Genomic DNA, 21,613 nt, shown 5'->3' on the forward strand with positions numbered 1-21,613 from the left:
AACACATTTGCATGAATTCATTTGGGTAGTGGTGGGGGGTGGTCTTTGATGATGATTTTTCATCTTCCATGAACTTGACAGGTGTTTCAATTAGGAAGTTAATAACCATCCCCCCCCCCCCACACCGCACCCCTCCCCGTGAGGAACCCTGAAAGAAATGTTTTCTCAACCACGTGTTCTAAATGGGGACATGTTCTCAATAATCACACACCTATTAGGCGACAGTGACTCTATTTACTGAGTTGACATACCCAGAGGAAAGTGGCTTTCTTCCTTTAAAGAGTAAAATGAGCCTGATTCCCCCCTTCTTGTACATATTTTTCAAAGGCTTGGGAAACAGGTGTGGGCGATATTCCAGAGGGGCAGGCGGGAACAGCAAGGGAATTCACTTTGGGTGAAGCTCACAGGGGGAGCAGGTTTAGAGTTTGGGATCTGGCAAATAAGCCGCGAAGGTCGGTCTATTAGGTCGGCTTCTTTCTGAAGCAGGCTCCCTGCACTCTCCTTGTGACAAACAGGGGGCAGTCTCTGTTAATTAAAGCCGGGAACAGCAGCCAGAGTGAGTCTCCTCTGAGAACCGGACTCAAATGTTCTGGTGACAGGCAATATTTTACAGAGATTGGAGACATTCTAAAATGGACTTTGCTGTCTAGATTTTGTCTCTTTTGGCGAAGGTGGTTTTTTTTTTTTCTCCCTCTTTCTTAAAATCAAATTTAGAAGTATCTGAACACCCCCAACTCTTGTGGGAACGTGTCTGTGACCTATTCTTCTACCAGGCCACTGACCTAGGCTCCCAGCCCTATGCTTGCTGGGAGGTGCATTGGTGGGGTGCGGTGGGGGTGGGCAAGCAGGAAAGCAGAGGTTAGGAGTCTGGCATTCTGCACCCAGCCCCGGCTTTCCCATTTGCTGACCATGTGACCTTGGGACAAAGCCCTTAACCTCTTTGAGCCTCAGCTTCCTGGACCTCGGCAGGCCTGCTGGAACAGTCTTTTCCTATTCTGATTTAGTGCCTAGAAATATCCCAATCCCTCTGCGTGGTCCTGACAGCAGAAACTCCATTGTCTGTTCCTGTCGTACGGGTTCCTTTCCTCCCTTGGTTTAACACCAACGGTCTTGCGTAAGAGAGCTTAGTAAGTTAATCAAAACAGCCTCTAAGTATTTTTTGAGTGTTTGTCATGCTTCTCGCTGCTGTAGGTGCTGGGAGATGCTGCAGGAATCAAGGCCCCTTTCTGTCCTGGAGTTTACCAATCGACGTGCGGAGACAGGAGACAGGCAAAAACCAAATATATAACGTAATGTCAGATGGACAGGGAGTCTGGAGGCCTATTTTAGGAAGGCACTACCTGGAATGGTTAGAACACAGACCCAGGAGTCACATTTGTTGGGTCAAATGCCAACTGGGTAGCGTCCCTTGCTGCACTACTGTGGGCAATTGGTTTAATTGCTTTGGGCCTCAGTCTCTCCCTCTGTTGTGTGGGCCCGGTAATATTACCTAGAGATAGAGTTAAATAAGATCAGTCACTCAAGTGGTTTAGCAACTATTCCCAGATTGTCTGCGAGATGCCAGGCACTGCTTTGAGCATCTGTGAGGAGGTGATTTTAGAAAAGACAAGCTTAGTGGGTATGTTGTAAGCATCGAATAAATGTCAGCTATCATTAGCTCTCACACACCAATGCTTGTGTTTGTAGAGGCTCACACAGTGGTGGTGGGTGTGGGTCGACAGACATGTCACACTACCCTATTTCGGGAAGCTCATTCCGATGGCTCTGATGCATTTAGACTGAACAATCTCACACCTTGTCCAGGTGGGTTTGGGACAAAATACAGCCCATAATTCAGTGAGTCTCCGAGGGCTGGCATGCTTCCTGGATATGCTGGGTCAGGGTCGGCCTGGTTCGTTTTTTCCTGGAATAGGGTCATTCTATGCTAGTCTTTCGGAAGACAGTAGGTGACATTCTTCGAAGAGAAAACACAATTAGCTTAGCTCCCTGTCATTCTGAGAAAACTTGCAAGAGAGGCCAGTAACCACCTCTCTAGCATGCTTTTTCAGTTAAAGAGAACCCACTATGTCATTTTATATGTGGTCCAACTTTTTGGTGCTTTGAAAATGCCTGGAGAAGCCCCTGACTGAAGCCCAGGGCAGGGGGTGGGGTGGTTGGAGGCATCATTTCCCTGCAGATCGCCCAGCCGACTGCAAAGTGTATACTTAGTTAATGCAATTAAAAAAACAAAAACGCAGGGGCGTGTGGAGATCTAAATTCGGTGTCGCAGCTTTGGTGCAAATGCTGTTTGGGGGGCTATTGGAGTCAAATTCAAGCAGAGGACAGAAGTGGGAGAAATGAGACAGGGCCGACGGGTGGCTGGAATCTGCTGAGTGGAGAGGGCAGATTTGGAAATGCTGACGGGCGACGACCGGAGGCTGGAAGCCGAGGAAGCAAGGCCGGACTGCGCCACATCGGGTGAGGATGTCTGGGGGGCTCCGTGAGCACAGGCGCCAGCCGTCTCCGGAGACCCACGCGCGAACTCCAGGCGCGGGAGGGTGGCTGAGGCTAGGTGTCCAGGCCTTGCGTTGCACCGGATCTGGGCGCGCAGAGGAGGCGCGGCGGTGTGCCCTCCTGTGGAACGCAGGGAACGCCGCGAGGTCATAGAGGGACAGAAGTGGCAGGTCCTGGGGCCTAGGAGAGTCCCAGGAAAGACCTTCCAGGACGTGGGACGTGCTCCTGCCAGGTCTGCTCTCTCCCTACCCCCTGCGCTTCTTCGACTTCACTTCATCTCACGGCCTTCTCCCGGGGTTGCTGACCTCGGGGCCAGTGGCTTGCCACCCCGCCTTCCCAGCTGAGCCTTGGTCCTCGGCAAGTCCCAGGGAGTAGAACCATCCCGGATGCGCGCCTGGCTGGAGGGCGCATTCGGGGGAAAGGAAGGGCGAGGCGGCCCCGTGCACCATGGAGGGGCGATCCTGATCAGTCTGTACCCCAGTCCGCCTTGGAGTGGAAGCCACTTAGTCTGTCCCTAACCCCTCCGAGTCCCCTCTTCCCTGGAGGGCAGATTGGAGCCGCAGCTCCTCCGCACGCACGCCTGAAAAAGCCACGGGCGGAGCCGCCTCTTCGCCCGGAACAGGTCTGAGCCGTGCCTCCCTCCCCGAGAGGGCGCGGGAGGTCCCGCAGCCATCCTCCACCTGCCGGGAAACCCGAGCGGTGCCTTCAGCCCCGGTGGCTGCCGAAGCTCCCTCCTCCCCGCCCGCCAGCCTAGCTCAGCTCCGCACGCCCCCCAACTCGCTCCCGCCCCCCCGCCCGCCCGAGTCACCTCTTCCGCGCCCCCGCCCCTCTCGAGCTCGCGCCCGTTCCACCCCCCCTTCCCTCCTCTGCCCGCCCTCCTTCCCCTCCCCCTCCCCCTTTCCTCCTGCCCTCCCTTCATTCCACAAGTGTTGCTTCGCTCTCTCCAGCGCACTTGGCGAGCTGGAGAGGTGAGAGGGATCCTGCGAGCCGGCGCAGGGCGGCGAGTCCGGAGCCGCCGGCCAAGGCGAAGCGCGGACAGACCGACGCTCCCCTGCTCTCCGGCCCCCGCCTCTCCCCGCAGCCGGCCGGACCTGCACCCCGCGCTTGCCCCCGCTCATCCTCCCCCCGCCCGGTCAGGCGCGCTCCTCCCCGGCCGGCCCCTCGGCGCGCGGCGCGCTGGAGGCGAACGCGGGCTGAGCCGAGCGCAGTGGCCGCCGACCACCGAGCGCCCCGCGCCGCTCCCTGCATGTGCGGCCCGCGGCGGCTCGCAGCCCCCGGCAGCAGCCTCGGCAGCTTCGGCCGCGCCTCGAGAGGCGGCTGCAGCGGCTCCAGCGGCGGCCGAGCGGCCGAGCCCGGGCTGGGAGACACGATGCGCCGCGTCCTCCGGCTGCTCCTCGGCTGCTTCCTCACCGAGCTGTGCGCCCGCGTGTGCCGGGCGCAGGAGCGAGCGGGGCACGGGCAGCTGGCGCAGCTGGGCGGCGTGGTAGTGCTGGCGGGGGGCAACCGGTCCGGGGCCGCCTCGGGAGAGGCCGGCGAGGGCGCGGGGGCCTCGGACGCGCCCCCGACCCGGGCGCCCACGCCGGACTTCTGCCGGGGCTACTTCGATGTCATGGGCCAGTGGGACCCGCCGTTCAACTGCAGCTCGGGCGACTTCATCTTCTGCTGCGGGACTTGTGGCTTCCGGTTCTGCTGCACATTTAAGAAGCGGCGACTGAACCAGAGCACCTGCACCAACTACGACACTCCGCTGTGGCTCAACACCGGCAAGCCCCCCGCACGCAAGGACGACCCCCTGCACGACCCCACGAAGGACAAGACCAACCTGATCGTTTACATCATCTGCGGGGTGGTGGCCGTCATGGTGCTTGTAGGCATCTTCACCAAGCTGGGGCTGGAGAAAGCGCACCGGCCGCAAAGGGAGCACATGTCCAGGTGGGCTGCCTCCCCTCCCCCCGCCGCCTCCCCTCCAGGCGCCGCTCTCCCTCGTCTTCCCTCTCCACCTTTCCCTGGGCAATGGCGCTTCCCCCCCCCCCCCCCCGCCCCCCCGCGTCTCCGCTGGGGGAGGTCGCCCGGGAAGCCAACTTCGGCTCCCCGCGCGGAGAGGGGGCGCTGGGCTCCGCACAGGTGTGGACTGGAGCGCGTGTGTGTATGGGGGGGGGGGGGGGGTTCTCTGCACCCATCACCCTCCCGCCGCCCCCTCCCGCCTAGGATTGAAGCGGGTCTGAGACACACACAGCCCGGGAGCCCGCTGCCCCGGAGTCTTGGGTTTTGGGGAGGGGTCTACCCCTCGGATTCCAGACGCTAGCTTCTAGGTAAACAGGGCAGGCGGGCCCGTAAAGGGAAGGGGGGCGTGTGTGAGCCCGCGCGCGCGCGTGTGTGTGAGGGAGGGAAGGAGTGTGTGCCGCCTGCAACTCGTAAGGCTCGCGAAAAAGAGGCGAGGGAGGTGGAGAGAGAGAGAGGGGAGGGAGGGCGAGAACAAAAGCCTTGCCTGGAGCGGCCGCCTCTCTCTCTCTGAGCTGCCAGGTCCCCGGAATCGGGACCTCGGTTGCCTCCCGGCCACCCGCACCCCTCGCCCTTTTCCGCCGTCGCCACCTCTCCCTGCTGGGGGCCGGGGCCTTCGCCGCGCGCTGCGCCCCTTGCAGGGGGTTGGCGCGGACTCCAAGGGCGGGAGCCCCCCTCCCGCCCCCCTGATTCGTCAACTTTCCTGGTTGCCTTATTCATTATGCAAGTCCCAGCGCCAGCAAGTCGCAGCAGATGGGAGAAGGCATTTGGGGATTAATGGAGCTATTTGCCTTTTGCTTTTTTTAAAAGTGTCTAAATTGATTCGCACAACCCAGTAACTTTGGAGGCCGAGAACGCAACCCCCAGGACTCAGCCCCCAGACCCGACGGAGGCCAGGGTTGGCGTGAGGTCTGGGCAGGCGGGGTTGGAGAACGACTGGCGGTCTTGGAACGGCTGGATGGCTGGGCGCTAGCTAGCTCGATCTTCTTGCCGAGTTTAGGCAACGGGGGTCGCCATGGGCCCCCCCCCCCCCCCCAGACACACACCCTCCCCACACCTCCGGCGGGGGCCCATGTGTGCTCGTGTGGATGCACGAGCTCCGTACGCCTGCCTAAAAAATCTGAACAAAGAGACCCACCAAAAATAGGCGAAGGAACATTACCACCTCACTAGTAATTATTTTCTATTTATACGCAGAGTATCCGATGATTCTTTCTTTTTTTTCCCCAGAGGGGAGGGATTTGGGGCAAGAGGTGAGGAAGTTCCTCTTGGTTTGGGTCAGCAGGGAGGGGTGGGTGGATGTTGGGGTCTTGAAGCACAAAAGTAAGCTTCCAGGGGATTCAGGAAACCCTGACCCACTGAGCGAGTAACACGCTGGCCCCGCCCACCTCCTGCACCCCCAAGAAGCCCTGTCGCCAGCCCCACAGGCCGGAGTTTCACTTCCCCGCAGTCCCCGCCAGTCCCTGTAGCTTCCCGGGGTCTGTGTTGAGGTGAAGGAAGAGTACCGAGGCAGGACTGCGGCAGGCGGCGGGTGTCGCCTTGGTAGGGAGAGAGTTCCCCAGGGATAGGTAGACTGCCTTGCAGATTCGGGTTAATTCCTCTGCTGAAGTATCCACTGAGCCTTTCCCTTGCAAATCAGCGCTTACAGAAGCCCTCCTGGGTGTTTGGGTGGGGGGTGGAGGAGGAGAGGAAAGGCGGGAGAAGGGGAGGTGGGAAGGTGCCAGCGGAGCTAAGGGTGGGCGGCTCCCTTTGGCCTGCGGCGGGAGAAGGTGATGTGTGATCTTCAGGCTCCGCGTGATCTGGGTATTCCTGTCGAGAGCGCTCCACCGCCAACCTGAGGGCCCAGGAGCGACTCCCATTCCTGTCCTGCCACCTTGCAGCTCTTGTCTGGAGAAAAAGAGTCCCCCCTCCCCCCCCCCCCCCCCAGCTTGGTCAGTTGTGGCCATTTCTGCAGGGACCACTAAAGGGCTGCTTGGGGGTGGCATCGCGGGGCACCCAGTCCTCTGATAACAGAGCCTGGCCACAGGACTCTCCGGGTACAGTTTGGAAATTCCAGAATGCGGTAGAAGTACATTCTCTTGAAGAGAAAGGATAGTTGATTTTTATTGGCAGTTTCCACCCTGTGGTTTTCAACCCCAGCTGCTGTTTAGGACCACCTGGAGTGCTTTAAAAAAAATTGTGTTGCTAGGGGCCCCGCCCTCGACAATTTCCATCAGAATCTCTAGGGTTGCTGAGTCTGTGTACTTTTGTAAAGCTCTCTAGGTTTTCCAGTGTGTGGACAGTTACCATTACGGAAAATGAAGGAACATTTGCCAAGCACCGTACTAGGGGTGTGTGTGTGTGTGTGTGTGTGTGTGTGTGTGTGCGCGCGTGTGCGCGCGCGCACGTGCATGTGTGTGTAAACACGCCTTTAGTGTGCACGGCTGCCCTAGGAGACAAGTGCTGTCAATTCCCACTGATGAGAAAATCACGGTTCAGGTTGGATGGCTTCTCCAAGGTCACACAGTTATAAAACTGCAGTCCCCAGGCCCCTGATTTCAAGGTGTTTTCAGTGCCAGTGAGCATTGGATGGGGGTGGGGGTGGGGGCTTCCTAAAATGCACATTCTTGTGTTCTGTCCGGAAAGGTTCTGGGTCAGTAAAGGTCTGGGATGAGCCCCAGAAATCCGCATGTAACAGTCTCCCTGAATGGCTCTTCAAAAGTGGCCTTGGCGTTCTTGAGGAAGACTGTTCTTGAGTTTGGGACTATTTTTTACATTCTTGGGAATGGATGAATTAATCCAAGCCCACTCCCTTATTTGCATTTGGTTGTGTGTTTTCTGCACGCATTTCTGCTTTGTGTATTTGTGGTGCTGGGGGCTGCCCCAAGGACCGTCCAAATGCATGTTGCACTGTGTGTGTGCAGTTGTTCATGTCAAGTCCCAGCCACAGCCATGAGCTCATTGGGTTTTGCTTGTGGGGGCCAGGGGGTACCTGGGTGGGGTGCACCCAGCCACCTGAGAGCTTCTGGGTGAAATTAACGTCTCAGCCACAGCCTCTTAATTTATTTTGTCTTGGGCTGTGCGGGTCACTGAGATGAGGGGTTCATTCTCATTTCATCGGAAAGCACCCCTAGGTCACCAGTTGCTCCTGGTGGTATCCTGGAAGAGGCCTCCGTGATGTCGGTTTTCAGACCCAGAGTCCTGGGCATGTTGGCTGCTCCCTTCTGGGCCGACTGGGACCTGAAAACAGGAGAAAGTCGCTAATTCCAGGAGCTGCGGGGGTCTCACCCACGATATCAGAAGAGCTTCAGAGACCCTCATTCACCAGCCAGAGCAGCATTACATCCAGCCACTGTGGATCGGAACAAGTGACTGCAAACAGTGGCCGGCTGTGGTTACCCAACCATTCAGGCATGTTTTGTTTGGTCTGCAAGGTGTGGCTATTTATGTATTCTTACTTTTATTTTAAAGTTTCTCTCTCTCTCTCTCTCTTTTTTTTTTTTTTTTTCGGTGAAACATTTTGCACGTACAAAAGAAAAAACTTGAAACATAAAAATGTCTTTAGGGTTTGTCACTCCCGGTACGACTGCCATTTGGAGCCGGCTCATTCTCGGTAGTGGGGGGGGGGGGCTGTTCTGTGCATCGTAGGGGGTCCGGCAGCACGCTTCGACTCCACCCACTATGCCAATAGCACCCCCCTTACAACCCAGCTGTGACAGTTAAAAAAAAAATGTCCTCAGTCATAGCCACATGTCATCCGGGGGTAGAATCACCCCCAGTTGAGAGTTACTAATCCAGGCCACACAATTATTAGTATTTTGTCATGTTTGCTTTAGTACACACTCTGTATTTTCTTTTCCTCTGTCCCTTTCTCCCTCCCTTTCCTTTTCCTGTGTTTCTTGGCTGAAACATTTGAAAACGAATTGCAGACATGGCACTTCATCCCTAGATACTTCAGCGTGGATTGCCTAAGAACAAGGACATTCTCCCCCACGACACGATCCTAGGATCACCCTCGAGAAGAAGGGCAGAAAGTCTGTCATACCATCAAGTAGCCAATCAGGGTAACATTTTCCTGGTCATACCAAAGATGTCCTCTGGAGCTTGAGCTCCCAAACTCAGATCCGGTCAAGGCTCACTGCATCTGGCTGTAAAACTTCTTCAGTCTCTGTCATACATTGTGTTTTAAAACCAACTTAGAACTAAGGAGATTTCACGTAGAAATCCCGATTCCTGACTTCTCTTGAGAAACTGGTAGTTTGGACAACACTGACGTGCATTTTCCCAGGGAAGCTGTTGGTTGCCACCCAGTGGTGAGTTCCCTCTTTAGGAAGCTCTCAGGTCGGCCTCTGTCTCCACCCCCACTCTGGAGTCCCTGGAGACTCAGTGGAGCCTACCTCAAGTCAGATGTCTGGAGATTCCATCCAGCCTGGCCGCTTAGGAGCTGTGTGACCTTGGGAATGTGACTTCACCTCTCTGAGTTTTAGATTCTTGTGTGTAGAATGAGACCCTGGTGATCCCTATGTCCCAGGCTTGTGCGAGGTTTCACTGAGACTGGACTTGGGAGGCCCTTAGCACAGGACCTCTTTATGGTCACTGCTCAGCAAGTTTTACCCCTTTGCCATCACCCTTATTACTGGAATTTTCTACCCCTTACCTGCCAAAGGGGTAAATGTTGTAGTCTGAAACTCAGTACCTAGTCCTTGCCCTGTTCAATCTTTTAAGCTGTGTGTCTTTGGTCCAGTCTCCTAACTCCTTCAGAGTTAAGCAGCAGAGGGGGACAGGTTCAGAATAGGAGAAAAGACCCAGGAATGGCCTCATTAAATGCCTTGCAAAGTGTTGGCCTGGGTGATATGAAAGAAGCCTTGTCCAGCCTGCCATTTCACCACGAGCTTGTGTATAAGTGCTCATTTAATTCCAGGCCCTGCCCCAGTGAGGCAGGCCTTAGGACAGTGTGCCTCTGAAGAGGCACAGATTGCTTTCCGTGAGGATGAACGAGGCCCTGGGGAGTGGAGGAGTCAGACTTCCAACCCGGACAGTCTGAGGCCAGGGCACAGGTCCCTGACCACTAGGCTGCACGGCCTTTGAGTGGACACGTGCTGGACTAACGTGCTCTCAGGTCGCAAAGAAGTGCTTGCTGTTCTGCAAATGGCGACACGTGCAGGGGGGCCAGTTCAAGGAGCCCCTGTAAGATCAAGACCAGGAGTGTTTCCTGCATCCGCCCCTGGCAGGGCCAGCGCCCTTGGAAGGAGCAGTTGATGAGAAGCGACCTTGGGGGCAGGAATGTGTGTTTGAAGCTCCATACGCTTGAGGCCAGTAGGGAACACATGTCATTATTTTGCCCACCTTCAAACAGAATCAGAAATCCAACTGGCACATTGTACAGCACAGTGTCCCGGGTGCTTTTCAAACACGCTTCAGAAGAGCTGGAGTCCCTTTTAAAGAAGCAGCATCAACCGATAAACGTCTCGCCTCCTTTTGCCTTTTCTCTCTTCCCGCTGCCCCTTTTTCCTGCATGTCTGTGGTTACCCTCTGGCTTTGACCAGCTCCCCAGCTTGGAGAAACCCTTGCAGGCAAATCTTGTTGCCCATGGAGAAGTCTCTATAAATTCTCGCTCGTGGCAGGTTACTTTACTTCTCTTTGGGCGATGGAGTCCTTGCATTTTAGCAGTCACCTTCAGTGGGGTATATACTTTACACAGTAAAAGGCACACGTTTTAAGTTTAAGTGTGGTTTCAGGAGCTTTGCCTTTACCTGTGTAACCACCACTCCAGAAAGTTACCTCATGCCCACGGCCCTTGCGTTCTTGAAAAAGTAAAAGATGCTTCAGAGGAAATGTTGCGGAATCCTATTCAGGTGTTTAAATGTCAGAACATAGTTTAGACCTCGGGATTCCTGGGAGCTTTGAAGCCAGATGAGGAGGTTCTGAGCTCTGTTTGGGAATGTTGGGGTCTTTTATTTGCTCGCTGTGATTGGAAAGTGAAGGAACACCGTATTCTCTTTTTGTTCCTCAAATATGCCAAGCTCATTGCTACCTTGGAACTGTCGCGTTGGCTTGGCTCGAATCCTCTGTCAGACCTCATGCGCTGGCTCCCTTGCCATGGAGGTCTCCGCTCTGGTGTCGCCTTCTCCGAGAAGCTGTCCCTGACGACCCTGACGACTCAGTTACCATTGCCCGCCCCCCTCCGGCTCATCGCCTGGTGTTTCTTGCTTCATTTCACATTACAGCCTAAAATTAACTTATTAATTTCCTGGTTTGCTACTTGATTATCTGTATCTTTGCTTTACTGTCCAAAGTAAGGAGTGTGGGGACACCACATCTCTTCTGTCGTATCCTCAGTGTCTAGAACAGTATCTGGCACGGACAAAACCAGTATCTGGTTTCTGACATCATAATTTACAAAAGAAAGTATCTTGTCTTTTGTTCATTCATTCATTCATTCATTCACCCATTCATGTATTCATTTCATAGGTATTTTTTGAGCACCTATGGCATACCTAGTACTGTTTTGAGAGCTATAAGAGAATAGTGACAATACAGACACAATCCCTGCACTCAAAAGAGGTAACAGTCAAATGGCATGAGACAAATAACACACGAGTACATCTAGAAAGAAATTGACGCTAAATTGAAACTTAGGAAATTGCCAATATTCAATCATCTATGACCACAAAAATGGCAATGTTTCAAGGTAATTGTTCTGAGCTGGGACAAGAGATATCAAAGAAAAGTGTAGTTTCTTTAGTAAGGTTCCTGTATTAGTTATGGTTCTCCAGAGAAACAAAACCTGTAGGAGATATAGAGAGAGAGAGAGCAAGAGTGAGATACATGATGTGGACTTGCCATTAGGAAGTCTGAAATCTGCAGAGCTGACATCCCAGTTTGAAGGCTGTCAGGCAGGAAAATTCCCTTTTACTCAAGAGAGGGTGGGACTTTTGTCTCTGCATGCCTTCAACTGATTAGATGAGGCCCACCCGAATGCTAGAGGGCAATGTACTCAGTCTGTTGAATGTCAGTGTTCATCTCATCCAAACGCACATTCTTAGATGCATCCATGATGACGTTTCACCAAATATTTGGGCACCCTGTGCCATAGTCAAGTGGACACTTAAAAGCTACCATTATAGTTCTTTTAGGGACTTAGTACTCAGAGTATGTCCTGTGGAGCCTCCTCATTTTCGTGACCTGGGAGCTTGAGTGGAAGAATCTCATGCCCTGCCTCAGACTTACTGAAATAGAATCTACATTTTTAACAAGACCCCGAGGTAGCACGAATGCACATGGTTTGAGAAGCACCCAAACTATGTGCCGCAAATAGATGGCAAATCCTTGGGAATTTGGTTTATAGCACATAGTTGGTGATGTCCATTGTCTTATTTATGAAGCTTTTTGGACACGTATTTTAACATGTTTTTTGGTCTGTACCCTAATCCATACACATTTATTGTACTAATAAGTATGTGCATGGACCAGTGAACAGTTGTTAGGTACATTATAAAGCACACATAAAAACAAATTTTAAGCTGAGCTGAAGGTGCAGTAAATATTAAAGTCTGTTGGTAAGCATGATGACGTCATGTAATCATTAGCTAATGTCAAATCATGATGTTTGTTGAGGATGAAACTTACCATTAATAAACAGTCCACATTTTGAATATTTTTCATGAGAATTTTGACTATTTTTGGCTGACTTGGCTTTGATCTGAATAGAACATTGTTGTTTTTAACCTTGTAACAAGCTAGCTGTTGAAGAAAAGTGGAGAGGCAACGCAATTGTTTTCTTTTTATGTGTATATATAAAATTTACTGGTTTCCATACAATACCCAGTGCTCATCCCAACAGGTGCCCTCCTCAATGCCTAGCACCCACAACGTGATTGTTTTCTTGTGCTTCCTCTATCAGAATTTTCTTCGGCCTGTGGTTTTGTTACGGTTGGGGGGGCGGTGGTGGTGGTTAAGCCATGCGCCTGCTCAGTGATGGTTAGCCTCGCTAAACCTAGATAATGTATCTGCCTATCCCCTTTAGGGGGGCACATAGCTGTAATATGGGCAATGTACCCCAGTCACCGTTCTTGGTCTGAGCTTCCTGATTCTCGCTGGCTGACGTGGGCATCTCAAGTGAGGGTGCCAGCATCCATACCCATATTGCATTGATTCCTCACTTGAATGACTAAAGACCGTACACAGAAGTTCTTGGATTTCCTGTCCTTATGCCAAATCATTTTTTTTGTGGTGTGTAGAGTGAGTGGACTCTACTTTGAAGACTGCTTTTCCAGGATATGGAGGCCTCTTAAGAACTCTCCTCTCCATTGCATGCCCTGGGAAGGGCTGCCTTGGGGAAAAGCATCCTTGGCTTTTGGGCTGGGTTTTCAGGAACTTCAGCACACCGGAGAGGCCCAGGGAATGTGCAGATAGCCACGCTGACCGAGTTGGTGGTAGCTGTCCTGATAACTTACTTTGCTAACCTCTTGAAAGCCTGAATAACATGGAATTCCGGGGGGGACTCCTTAGAGGAACTGGTGAAAGCTATGGCTCCTTGCTTGAGAAAAATACACAAACAAAATTTCCATTCAATGCCCGAGGGGTCCAGGGACGCCCTGAAGTTCATGATGAAGATCCTGTTTAGAAGTGAAAAAGGCATATCAGGTTTGGAGCGCCTGCTTTACCTCAAACCTTCCGTTTCCTGCAGCCTCCTTGAGTTTCAGACTCTGCTTACAGCACAGAGCGAGGAAGGAGGCTGAACTCTAATTTCAGAGACACTCGGGTTTGTATCTCAATCCCTGCAGTGATGCGCCGGGTGAACTTGAACAGTTTTTTTTTTTTTTTTTTGCTCCATAAAATGGGTAGGATAATCCTCACCTTGAAAGGTCCCTTCCTTATTGCCTATCTTCCAGCTTCATTGGACTTTTGGCTTGTACTTCAAGTATATGAACTCTTTACTGCCCCAGGGCCTTTGCATTTGCTGCTCCAGCTGCCAGGAAGTTTCTTTCCATCACCTTTACGCGACCAACTCCTTCTTACAGTTCAGGGCTCACCTCAAATGTCAACTCCTCAGGAAAGCTTTTCCTGGTCACCTTATCTCTCTCTCTCTCTCTCTCTCTGTTTATGTAGAATTTTAGAAAAGTGTACAATTCAGTGGTTTTTGACATATTCATAAATTGAAGCAACTATCACTCCTGTCTGATCCCAGAACATTTTCATGGTTGAAAGTCCGTATACATTCCAGAGCCACTCCCTAGTCCTCCCTATCTCCAGCCCCTGGCCACCCCTGGTCTCCTTTTTATCTCTATGGATTAACCCCTTCTGAACACTTAATGGAAATAGAATCACGTACCCCGTGGCTTTTTGGGTCCTTTGCAAGGAGCTTCAAGTTTCCAGGTTCCATCCATGTTGTAGCAGGTGTCGATGTTTCCTTCCTTTTTGTGGCTGAATCATACTCCACTGCATATAACACATTCTGCGTGTCCATTCATCAGCTGATTTGGGTTGTTTCCACTTTGGGGCTGTTGCGAATAAGGCTGCCATGTGTCGGTGTCGCTTGATCGTGTTATACTTTTTATTTACTTTTTTAAAATTTTTTATTTATTTTTAATGTTTATTTATTTTTGAGACAGAGAGAGACAGAGCATGAATGGGGAAGGGGCAGGGAGAGAGGGAGACACAGAATCTGAAGCAGGCTCCAGGCTCTGAGCTGTCAGCACAGAGCCCGACGCGGGGCTCAAACCCACGGACCGCGAGATCATGACCTGAGCCGAAGTCAGACGCCTAACCGACTGAGCCACCCAGGCGCCCCACGTGTTATACTTTTTAAAAATGTATTTACCACGCATATATTTTTTTATCCTGTCCCCTAGAATACAAGCTTTGGTAAGACAGTGATCTTGTGCATCTTGCACACTGGCTGTGTTCCCAGAGCTCCAGAGCTTTGACTAGTGCCTGGCACATAGTAGGCAATGGATATTTGTTGAGTGAATGAGTGAATGATTGGGAGCTGTCGTTATTGTCTTGCGTCTTGGCACGCTCAGTCTGTTCCTCTAATGCGCGAGGGACTCTTGCTGTGTCCCCTGTAGTTCACATCTGACACTTCTCACCCGCTGTGGTTTTTGGGCCATTGTCTCCTTGCCCCCTGAGCAACCACTCAGTCCCCAAGCTTGGGGCCTCCGTGAGCCTAACATAGGCTCAGACTTGGATGTGCACCTGAAAACACGGGTGGCTGCCCCTGGAGTTTCTGAGTCAGTAGGTCTGGGTGGACCCGAGAATTTGCCTTTTAACGTGCTCCCAGGTGATGCCGGTGCCGCTCATTGGCAGACATTGTTTGAGAATCGATGCTATGCGGGGTGGTGGGGGGGCTAAATTTCAGCCGGCAGGCTGACCTCTCTCAAACAGCTCTCCTTCCGTCTCTGTCTCCCTCGATGTGGGCTCAGAGGGTTCTGGTTGGTTAGGAGCATCTGGATGTATCCTAAACCATGGCAGTATGACTTGTGGGTGTGAACCCTGAGAAGCTCTCCCTGGTCCGAGAGGAGGCATGAATGAGGGTGCCTTTGGCTGTGTTGTGTTCAGAGGCAGGGAGGTGCTGAGCGTCTCGGTGCCCATACTTAGGGAAATATTGGGGAAATGGCTAAGCAGGGCTGATACTCGTCTGCTTCTCCATGAAACCACTGGGGAAAGGAGATTCACACTTAGCATCTTGGCTAGCTCTCCTGTCGCGCCAAGAGGAAGAAGCAGAATGAGGTTGGTGGTCAAAACACGGCTCGTGGGAGAGATGCACACCTGTGCAGTTATACCCACAATAGTACGTATCGTTCAAGGATAATCCTGTCTCAGGAATGACCTGGTGGAGCGTAGGCCGAGAGGCAGACGTGGGGTGGTGAGGTCTGACCTTAGATGTGGTATCCGCTTGGCACTTACCTCTGTTCTGCTCTCTGTGCAAACGCTGAGAGGCTTTACTAAGGTTACATCTAATTGTGAAGGTCACCGTTCTGGGGGAACGGCGTACTCCCGCCCCATAACAAAAGCTTTTTTAAAGTCCTGGTCTTGTGGTCCTCAGAATGTGACGTTATTGAGGAATGGGATTTTGCACATGTAATGACTTGAGATGAGCTTATCCTGGAGGAGGGTGCGCCCCAACCCAGTATGACTGGTGTCCTTAAAAGCAGGTCTTCACGGGAAGACAGAGCCTCGTGAGACACACGGGGCAAAGATGGAGGAAGAGCCTGGGGGTGAGGCAGCTGCGAGCTAGCAGATGCCAGAGATTTCCACCAGAAATCTACCGGAAGCCAAGAGGAGGCAAGGGAGGAGTCCCCTAATATCCTGATTTTGGACTTCTGGCCTCCAGAACTGTGAGACAGTACATTTGTGTGGTTTGGGGCCACTTAGTGTGGGGCACTTTGTTACGGCAGCTGGGAGAAACTCACACAGTCACTTCACACCTCTCAACTAGTTTTCTTATTTGTCAAAGACAGCAGAAAGAATACTGACCCTTGGATGAGTGTCAAGGAGGCGAAACGTGATGATAAAACCCAGTTGGTGACTCAGGTTGTAAGCTTGCCCTATGTCCCAGCTACTGATTAAGAGGGGCACCCACCTTGGGGGGTATGGATAGATCGTGCCAAATCCTAACTACAGGAAACCCAATGCACTCAGCGTACAGAGCTGTGAAAACGGACTCTTGTTCAAAGACCCGTGCAACGGGCTGTGTGACTTTCAGCAGGTTAATTCACTTCTCTGAGCCTTTGTCCGCTCATCTGCAAAGAAGGAGTAATAAACCTCATAAGGTGTTTGTAAGCCCCTTAGTTAAGGCTTAACGTGATTCACACGGTGCCCCACTTGTGGTAAGCACCCTATAAATGTTATTTGTGGCTAATAGTGGACCGCTGATGTACGTGGGGTGTGGTATCAGGTGTCAGCTATGAGGGGGGCTAAGTTTATGGGGTGCAGACGCATTCCATATATTCCATATCCTCTCCACAGCTCTCTGCAAGGCAGGTGATATTGCTAATTACACATCTCTTGTGGGGAACGCGTGTCCTGTTTTGCATGAAGTCCTTATGTAATCTGTAATTGCAGTGATCTTTTTAACTTCCTGATGTCTTTTTCTCCCTCCCACCTCTAACGAGCATGGCAACTCCGTGGAGTAAGGGGCCTCGTCCTCCTAAGCACAGTGCTCAGAACACAACAGGTGCCAGTCATTGCGTTTGGAATGAACAGATTTCAATTCTTTCTCCTTTCAGGGCCCTTGCAGATGTCATGAGGCCACAGGGCCACTGCAACACCGACCCCATGGAGAGGGACCTCAACATTGTGGTTCATGTCCAGCATTATGAAAACATGGATACCAGAACTCCCATAAATAATCTTCGTAAGTATAGCTGTGTGGTCCGTTTCCAGCCCCACGTGGTGACCCAGGCAGTGGTCACGTGTCCAGATTGCATGGGATGTGTTTGGATTCATTAAGAGCTTTTCTGTTTGTTGCCTAGTTGCAAGTTTTCTTCCATCTCTCCGGATGAAGCTAGCTAGCTGTGTTCGGCATCATCCAATTTCACTCGGTTGGTGTTTCTGTTACAGATTGATCCATTCGGTTGGCTTCTGATGGTTGGTTCTTCCGTTAACTAATGGCCCTCTTGGTTGGTTCATCATGAGGACTTAGTTAACCAATGGGTTACTTGGTTGTTTCATTTTACGTAATCTGTTTGGCATTAACCCATTTTATTCGTTCATCTTGATCGGAAAATCGTTTAACCAGTGGTCCATTGGCTTATTTGCTTCCTGAGGTGGACCAGTTGTGACCTTTAGGCTTCGTGCTGTTTTCAGTGAACGGATAGTAGTTCATAAGAATTTGATCTCTTTTTCATAAAAAAGAGGGTTTCATAAAAATAATTGCAAACTACTCTGAGTATGTACACATGCACATACATGTGCATTTGTGTGTGTGGGGTCTTGACTGGTGGTTATGTTGCTTTGGGGTGCTTATTCCTTGCTATTATGTTTTCAAGTTACCCCCCCACATGAAAGTAATGTGGAGGGCTTCGTTTAAAATAACACAAGCCAGACAGTTTAAAGGATGTATTTAGTTGTGGCTGGAGGTTCTTAAAAACACGGCACATTTTATAGTCTGGGTCGCCTTTGCTGAAGCCCCGTTACAAAAGTTGCATTGGTAGCTTATTTGCTGAATCACCATTTCGGACTGTTTGGCTACAAATTCTGATGCTTGATGGGTAGAGGAATAAATCTGCCTTATGTGACACAGGTGATGTAGATTCTCTGATTCTGCATTGTGATAATTTTTCATAGGCTTGGAAATGTTGCCACATAGTTATCAAGCCAACGTTTACATGGTTCGGAAAAGGGCTACCAAATAGAATGTCTTAGGTTTCGCTGTATTCAATGATTTGGCATTATTTATTTATGAATCGGGTCATAGAACGGAGTGAGGAATGACCACATTTTAGAGCGAAATACATCAGCAGTTGGAAGTTTTATGACCAAACCTCACAGCCCTGAAAGATACGGTAAATTGCACCAACTCGGAAATGGCAGTTGCTGAGTTCCATTCTGTCTCTGATGGAAATGAGCACATTCCCTTTAAGGTGTCACTGGGAAAGAAGCAGAACCTAGTTGTATGTGGGTCCCAGACGTCACATGTGAGAGAATGTGGTCACGGAGTAGACAAAGGTGAAATGGTGCGGAGTCTGTGGCTCTCCAAGGAGAGTTAACAAGTTTCTCGTGTGAAGTTGTAAGTTTTGTGGTGATTTTTGAATCAACACTCAAACAGAATAACAACCTCACTGAAGTCACCCACGTTTCATCATTGCATTAGGCCAAAGGGCACGGAGCGTTAATGAACCTTGTTGAAATAAGGGACTTCTGTTAAAAGTTGTACTGGAGACAAATTACTGCTCAGAGATGGGTGTCCAGGCACTGAGGAATTCAGAAGTCTCTTGTGACAGACTAACTTGGTTTATTTATGATTCTTGCGTTTGGCCTATGTCTGAGTCTCAGTAATCAGAGATATTTATACCAATTAAAAAATGTCCTGTAATGTTCTCTTGGGTGGATGTACGCCAGAGCATTCCTGGTGGACTACAGAAGAGAATTTCAGGTCTACACAAACACTTACTGCATTCGTACAAGATGTTAATTTCCTATACTGCTGCTGGGATGATCCAGTCCTTATTTCCTAGAATTTTTGGGAAGGTCTGGAAAGATAAGAAGCGTATAGCTATTCCTCCAATTTATATTAATCAGTTTAATTTTGTTTAAAATTTTGTTTAAAATGTATCTATTTTTGGGGCGCCTGGGTGGCTCAGTCGGTTAAGCTTCCGACTTCAGCTCAGGTCACGATCTCACGGTCCGTGAGTTCAAGCCCCGCGTCAGGCTCTGGGCTGATGGCTCAGAGCCTGGAGCCTGCTTCTGATTCTGTGTCTCCCTCTCTCTCTGACCCTCCCCTGTTCATGCTCTGTCTCTCTCTGTCTCAAAAATAAATAAACGTTAAAAATTAAAAAAAAAAAATGTATCTATTTTTGAGAGAGAGATAGAGCGAGCATGGGAGGGGCAGAGAGAGAGTTAGAGAATCCGTAGCAGGCTCCTGACTGTCAGTACAGAGTCTGATATGGGGCTTGAACTCACAAACTGTGAGTGAGATCATGACCTGAGCCGAAACCAATAGTCAGAAGCTTAACCGATTAAGCTTAACTGATTAACCAATTAAGCCACCCAGGGGCCCCTTAATCAGTTTAATTTTCACAGTTAATTTAGTACTTGGTAGTAAAGATAGCCTTCCTTGTAGTGATTTTGTCTTTTTATTGATTCACAAGAGCTATTTACATATTGTAGACACAGGGAAAATTTACATGTTCAGAAGAGGGAATGATTTTGGAAGTTCATTGACAGGCTAGGCCTAAATGACTGATATTTATCAATTATTGGGGCTTCAAGAGGCCAGGCAGTCACCAGAGCCCATTTTGACCCATAGAGGACTAGGAAAGAAGGAATTCATTCCAACTGAGAAGTTAGACCAGCTCTTGGTGCCAGAATTAGAATGCACCTATTGAATTGAACCCTTCTCTGGACATTGTGAGCAGTGAAGATTTACCATTACCAAAAATGGAAAGAAAGGTGCATCCATTTGTGATATACCAAGAGGGGGCACATCATGCCATTGTTGCAGTATTCTTCACTAAACATGCAAGTTACCAGACTTGACTGGGAATTCTATAACCCAAACTTGAGTGTCATTTTCATCTCTATTCAGTGACCCGCTCAACATAGCTTTCAGAGAATACTCATCTCCAATCTATTTCTCTTTCCTCATTTTTTTTAAATGTTTATGTATTTTTGAGAGAGAGACACACAGACCATGAACAGGGGAGAGGCAGAGAGAGAGGGAGACACAGAATCCAAAGCAGGCTCCAGGCTCTGAGCTGTCAGCACAGAGCCTGACATGGGGCTTGAACCGACGAACCATGAGATCATGACCTGAACTGAAGTCGGACCCTTAACTGACTGAGCCACCCAGGCACCCCTCTTTCCTCATCTTGATACTAATGCTAGACCCCTTTCTGATCTTTCCATTATGCCTTGGTCAAGCTAAGAGAATCAAAAGTCTGCAGAAATCCGGATATTTAGAAGGAAGGGACTGGAGGACTAGGGTAAAGGCAAATCCGGGTGGTGGGGGGGAATCTTCAATGTGGGGAAATGTTGTCAACTTCCCTTTATACATTTCCTAGGGTTGATCTTTCCTGTGATATGCAAGACTTGCTTTTTTATCTGAAGATGAATTTTTCTTCAGCTGATGCTGTTCATGTTCTTTCCAGGCATTCAGTGATATTGCCTAAAAATATTTAGTCTGATAATCAAAAGGGCCTCGACCTCTTTGATGAACAGGATGTAGATTCAGATGAGATAGTGATTTTTCGCAAACGCTCCTCGGCTTCTGTATAATTATAGTTTGCTTTTGAAGGCACATTTTGTCCTCAAGTGCTATGAACGTGCTTCTGTCTCCCCCACCCCAGCTTCCCAGCCTGCCAGGGACACTCCCCATGCTTTTCGGGAGTGCGGAGTAAATATAGGCTCCCTTGTGTCTTAAGGATGGGAGTTGTGAGGAGACACCTGGGTGGCTCAGTCGGTTAAGCCTCCTACTTCGGCTCAGGTTGTGATCTCAGGGTTTGTGAGTTCAAGCCCCACGTCAGGCTCTGTGCTGACAGCTCAGAGCCTGGAGCCTGCTTCAGATTCTGTGTCTCTGTCTCTCTCCACCTCTCCCCTGCTCATGCTCTGTCTCTACCTCTCAAAAGTAAACATTAAAAAAAAAAAAGGATGGGAGATGTGAGTGAAGGCTGTGGGTGCAAGGAGAGAGACCAGGTTAATGTTTCTCAGCTCATTTGTGTTAACAGCACAATTTCTAAAAAATATATGTAATTTTAATCTGGAAATAATTTTATGTTTACAGAGAAGTAGCAGAGATAACACCCAGAGTTCTATATACTCCTCACCCACTTCCCCCTGATGTTAACATCGTTCATTACTGTGGTACACCTGTCAAAACTAAGACATTAACATTGGTACATTATTTTTAGCTAAACCGTGGATAGTGTTTGGGTTTCAGTAGTTCCTTTTCTTAGGTCCCTTTTCTGTTCCAGGATCCACAACAGGATGCTACATTGTATTTTGTACAGTCAGGCTGATAGTAGTATTTTGGTTGTGCAGTATTGTTTAATGATGTGGTAAAGACTGAAAACAGCACTAAATAAGTCAGCGGCAATTACAAAGCCTTTATTGCCACAGTAGAAAAAGTATCTCCCAGGGTCTATAAAAGCATCCACATAAAATTATTCCCCTGGTCAGTGTGGGAATAGAACCAGTTTATGTCTTCACTGTGCTCTCACAGAGGCTCGTGGGACAGAGTACCCTCTGAGTGTTCTATGCAAACACGTCATGCCTCTTTCGAATTGGGTTGATAGTACAATATTTACTTAGAAGGTGAGATCTCACCCCAGACTGAGGGGAAATGCTGGCTTGATGTTTCTGGACACAGAATCCATCAGAAAGACCAGAAATTCCAGCCTCAGCTCCCCACTGACCACCCTCCTCACCCCCCCCCCCCCCCGCCCCGACCTCCAGGACCATTTCCCAGTGGGTTTACAGG

General features: G+C 50.2%; 1 protein-coding gene and 1 long non-coding RNA gene across 4 annotated transcripts in view; one reads left to right on the forward strand and one right to left on the reverse strand.

Annotated features, from left to right (window-relative positions):
• Nucleotides 1–214: 214 nt before the first annotated feature.
• Nucleotides 215–4,426, reverse strand: LOC109278352 (uncharacterized). Its single transcript, XR_002085620.2, has 2 exons — nt 4,316–4,426; nt 215–2,613 (listed from the first exon to the last, which is right to left on the reverse strand). It is a non-coding gene; the product is annotated as an uncharacterized LOC109278352 (long non-coding RNA).
• SHISA9 (shisa family member 9) overlaps nt 3,401–21,613 on the forward strand; it is a 416,491-nt gene continuing 398,278 nt past the window's right edge. Inside the window, exons 1-2 of one of the 3 annotated variants that reach the window (XM_053894347.1) lie at nt 3,401–4,425; nt 16,704–16,831. In XM_053894347.1, coding sequence (XP_053750322.1) covers nt 3,740–4,425; nt 16,704–16,831 — 814 coding nt within the window. In that variant the 5' untranslated portion in view covers nt 3,401–3,739. The remainder of the gene's footprint in view (nt 4,426–16,703; nt 16,832–21,613) is intronic. The other 2 variants (XM_019468624.2, XM_019468623.2) reach the window with 2 other exon arrangements.

Source organism: Panthera pardus, unplaced genomic scaffold (assembly GCF_024362965.1).
Source record: "Panthera pardus isolate Hobbes unplaced genomic scaffold, ASM2436296v1 HiC_scaffold_5, whole genome shotgun sequence".
Lineage (NCBI taxonomy): Eukaryota > Metazoa > Chordata > Mammalia > Carnivora > Felidae > Panthera > Panthera pardus.